Here is a 5088-nt window from a genome sequence, read left to right on the forward strand (position 1 = left end):
CTCAGTCTTTGTGACTGAGACTAGGGACAAATCACAAAGAAATCTCAGTCTTTGTGACTGAGATTAGGGACAAATCACAAGGAAATCTTGTTACCTGTTGTAAAACACTTAGTGTGGACTTCAAATAACCGGCCCCTTTAGTGTTTATCGTATGTAAGGCCCATCGGCCATAATATTAAGTCCTAGTCGGTTTAGGTTTTGGGTTTTGCGTTTACTATATATATGTAACATCATTCGATTTTCAATAATAAGAACAAGATAATTACTTCATTTGATTCTCTAGTTTACAACACGTTATGAGCACAACTTGCTCTAACGTCCAACTGAGTAGAACCGTAAAACCCTAAACCGCCGCCACCTTCTTCCTTTGTTCGTGATTATACTTAGCGATCGGTTTCTGTTCGTGATTCATCCGAGTTTGTGGTCTGCTTCTGTCCGGGGTGAGTTCTGTTCGGAGATCTGTTCCTGTTCGAGAAGCGGTTCGTATTTGTGATCAGTTCTTCCGCCTACACAGTCCGAGGTTCGTAGTCGAGGAAAGTAAAACCGAGGTCTTTTAGCTCCCGGTTCATAACCCGTCAACCCCTAATCGGTGAAAGGTAAAACAATAATCAAACCCTCTTAGAACCTATGAAACCGAACTTGATCCTTAAAATTATTGGAACCCTAAATCTACAAGTACACAATCAAACAAACAAGTTCATAAGCTTTTCAAAACCCTAAACCCTATAACTTTAAAACTTTAAAAATCGGTTGTTATAGGTTGTTTAGATTGGTTGCAAATTAAACTGTTTATGCTATGATTAAAATCCGATCATGATTGTTTGATTGTTAAAGATTTGATTGCTTGATACCTTAGAACAAACCCTAAAATCCGAATTGCTGAAGATTAAAAGTTTAGGGTTGCATAGATTGTTTGTAAATTAAACCAATTATGCTATGATTAAAATCTGATTATGATTGTTTGCTTGTTGCATAAGAACCTAGAACTAAAACCATTAAATCCAAAATTCATAAGAAAAATATAAACAGTTTGTTCTAGGTTGTTAGAATCCGATTATGCTTAATTGTTTTGTTAAATTCAAAACACTAAAAATCCTAATTAAATCAGAATTATTCTATGTTTGCATGAAAATAAATTAGATAACTTCTAAATTAATTATAATCATTATCTTCAAGTTTAAGAAACATTTTGTTGTTATCCAAGTTAAGAGAAAAGGAAATTCAAACTAAGAAAAAGAAAAATTCTAAAACTCAAAACTACTTAAGAAAAAGGAAATCTTTGCATGCTAGTATCTATCTAGTTTTGTTGTCTTGCATGCATGAATCAAACCACGAAATTTAAGTATAAGTGTTGGGCATGGATCGGTCTCATTACCGCATGACCCTATGTATTTGGCATGGTTCGGTCTCATTACCACATGTCCTATTGAGTGATCGCATGGTTCAGTCTTATAATACCGCATGCTAATGAACGGTATATGTTTCTGTATTTTGCAGATGGCAAAACTCAAAAACCTCTCCTATGTTGCCCTCAATGTCTCTGGAAACAACTACTTGCAATGGGCCTTGGACCCCAAGATCAATCTGAAATCAAAGGGCTTATGTGACTGCATTGAGGAAGAATTTGAGTGTTCTGAAAAAGATAAGTATAAGGCGATTATGCATATATGCCATCACCTTGCTGAGATTCTCAAGAATCAGTACCTCACCATAGAGAATCCTCTTGACCTTTGGACAGAGCTGAAAAGCAGATATGGACACCAAAAGACGGTGCTCCTACCAAAGGTTGAGTTTGATTGGAAATACCTAAGGATCCAGGACTACAAATTCGTGGATGAGTATAACTCAGAGCTTTTTAAGATTGTCTCAATCCTTAGGTTGTGTGGTACTGAGGTGACCGAGAAGGATCTGCTAGAGAAGACATTCTCTACTTTTCACACTAACAATGTATTGCTTCAGCAACAATACCCTGAAAGGGGGTTTAAAACCTATTCAGACCTAATCTCGTGTTTGCTGCTAGCTGAGCAGAATAATGAGCTGTTGATGATGAATAGTGCTTTGAGACCTCCTGGTACAGCCCCATTACCAGAAGCACACAAGGTTGATTTAGCAAAGAAAAATCCTCAAGAGCCTAAGGATCCAAAGGAGGCCAAGGAGTCTAACTATGTCCATAGGGACAATAGTGGTCGTGGCCGTAGAGGAGGTGGACGTGGTGGTTTTGGCCGTGGCTCTTACCAAGGACACAAGTTCGGTGGTCAAGGCCGTGGTAACCGATCAGGCTTCGGTCGTGGTCGGGGTAGAGGCCGCGGGGCATTCAAGCCGCAACCAAAGACTAAGTCCATTTGCCATAGATGTAGTATGGATAACCATTGGATGAAGACTTGCAGAACACCTAAGCAATTTGTTGATCTCTATCAAGAGAGTTTGAAGAAAAATCCAGAGGCTAACCTGGTTCATCTCGATGGTGAAGGTGACTTCGACCATGAGAACGACAACCTATTTGATCATGAGACCTCTGATTGTCTAGGAGAGGATATTTGAACTCAAAAGATGTTTTTGGTTTAATTTCTATGTTTTATGCTTTGCATTTTGATTGGATTATTTTGTTGGATAATTATTTGGTTAAAATTCAATGATTTTATTTCCTTCAATAAATATTTACTTGTTCTATTAAAATTTAAAATAAAATTATTGTCTTTATAGAAATGGCTGAGGACAAGAGTGAACTTGTGGTGGACAATGGATCCAGCCACACAATCTTGAAGGATAAGAGATATTTTATTAATCTCATAATGAAAAATGCCAATGTTAGTACAATTGCGGGTATAGCAAGCCTTATAGAGGGCTACGGCCAGGCTCATATATTATTACCTAATGGCACACATCTTGAACTAAGTGATGTCTTGTACTCACCCAGCTCTAAGAGAAGCTTATTGAGCTTTAAAGACATTCGATTGAATGGTTACCATGTTGAAACAAAGGGTGAAGGAAACAAAGAGTTTCTATATATTACAGAAATTGTTCAAGGACATAAGAAAGTCCTAGAGACTATACCTGCACTAGCCACTGGTCTTTACCATGCTAAGATTAACATGATAGAAGCAAACTTAGCAAAGAATAAAATGTTTAATGAACAGTTCACTCTATGGCATGACCGGCTTGGCCATCCGGGTTCTAACATGATGTGTAAGCTTATTATGAATTCTAATGGGCACACTCTTAAAGAGAGAAAAGTGATCCCTAAGAATCTCACGTGTGTAGCATGTGCACAAGGGAAACTTATTATTAGGCCATCACCAGTCAAAGTAACTAAAGAAACTTTGCATTTTCTGGAAAGGATACAAGGAGATATTTGTGGACCTATACACCCACCTTGTGGGTCGTTTAGATATTTTATGGTTATGATTGATGCATAGACCAGATGGTCGCATGTTTGTTTGTTATCCACAAGGAACCTAGCATTTGCTAGGCTGTTGGCTCAAGTTATAAGACTAAGAGCACATTATCCAGACTTTCCACTTAAGACTATACATCTAGACAATGCTGGTGAATTTACATCCCAAGCGTTTAATGAATACTGTATGTACATGGGGGTGAGTGTGGAACATCATGTGGCACATCTCCATACACAGAACGGATTAGCTGAATCCTTCATTAAACGAATACAACTAATTGCTCGACCATTACTTATGAGGTCGAAGCTTCCTGTGTTGGCTTGGGGACACACAGTATTACATGCAGCAGAGCTTATATGCATCAGGCCATCCAGTGAACATAACTATTCACCATCCCAACTATTAACGGGTCATGAGCCAGACATATCCCATCTCAAAACATTCGGGTGTGCCGTTTATGTACCTATTGCTCCACCACTGAGAACTAAGATGGGACCTCAAAGGAGGATGGGAATATATGTTGGATATGAGTCTCCCACCATTATTAAGTATCTTGAACCAACTACAGGAGGTTAATATAAGGCTAGATACGCGGACTGTCAATTTACAGAATCCGAATTTCCTATGTTGGGTGGAGAGACAAGCAAGCTGGTTAGAGAATTAACATGGAATCAAACATCCTTGAATTGGCAAGATCCTCGAACTCTAGCATGTGATGCAGAGGTTCAAAAGATTATTCATTTACAGAAGCTAGCTAATCAATTGCCAGATTCCTTTGATGACCCAAAGAGAGTAACAAAATCGTACATACCAGCTTGTAATGAAACAGTACGTATTGATGTTCAAAAGGAACACAATCAAGTTGCTACAGAGTCTAAGGCACGTTTGAAACGTACTAGACCATTAGGTTCCAAAGATAAGAACCCTCGGAAGTCTAAGAAATGTGCAAAACAGACCGAGGTTAAAGAAAATGCAGACATGGCCGCGGCAAATTCTAAGGTACCAAATGAGGTTTGGGACGCTGAACCTCAAGATCCTGAAGATGTTGATAATAATGAGATCTCAATCAATTATATCATGTCTGGAATACAGTGGAACCGTAAGAATGTCGACATTGATGATGTATTTGCTTATAAGGTAGCACTTGAAATAAATGAGGATCATGAACCCACGTCTATGTTAGAGTGCACTCAAAGTAAAGACTGGCTAAAGTGGAAAGAAGCCATTGACGTGGAGTTGAACTCTTTAAAGAAGAGGAATGTGTTTGGTCCGATCTTAAGGACACCATTCGATAAAAAACCAGTAGGACATAAGTGGGTCTTTGTAAGGAAGAGAAATGAGAAAAATGAAATCGTGAGATATAAAGCACGGCTTGTAGCACAAGGATTCTCTCAAAGACCAGGAATAGATTATGAGGAGACATACTCCCCTGTGATGGATGCAACGACTTTTAGATATCTAATAAGTCTGGCTATAAGAGAAAAACTGGATTTGCGGTTAATGGATGTTGTAACTGCATACTTGTGTGGTCCACTAGATAATGAAATCTATTTGAAATTACTAGAAGGTATTGATCTCAAAGATAAGAGTGGTTCTTGAGAACAGTACTGCATAAGGCTAGACAAATCGCTTTATGGCCTGAAACAAAGTGGTCGAATGTGGTACAATAGACTAAGTGAGTACCTAGCCAAAG

The 5088-nt window shown here is 38.5% G+C and overlaps 1 protein-coding gene across 1 annotated transcript; it reads left to right on the forward strand.

Annotated features, from left to right (window-relative positions):
• Nucleotides 1-1497: 1497 nt before the first annotated feature.
• LOC147945172 (uncharacterized) lies at nucleotides 1498-2541 on the forward strand. The gene has a single exon (XM_087511355.1). It carries the CDS (start codon nucleotides 1498-1500, stop codon nucleotides 2539-2541), a length of 1044 nt encoding a protein of 347 aa, XP_087367481.1.
• Nucleotides 2542-5088: the final 2547 nt, after the last annotated feature.

This window comes from Camelina sativa, chromosome 4 (genome assembly GCF_030686135.1).
Source record: "Camelina sativa cultivar CO46 ecotype springtype chromosome 4, ASM3068613v1".
Taxonomy (NCBI): Eukaryota; Viridiplantae; Streptophyta; class Magnoliopsida; order Brassicales; family Brassicaceae; genus Camelina; species Camelina sativa.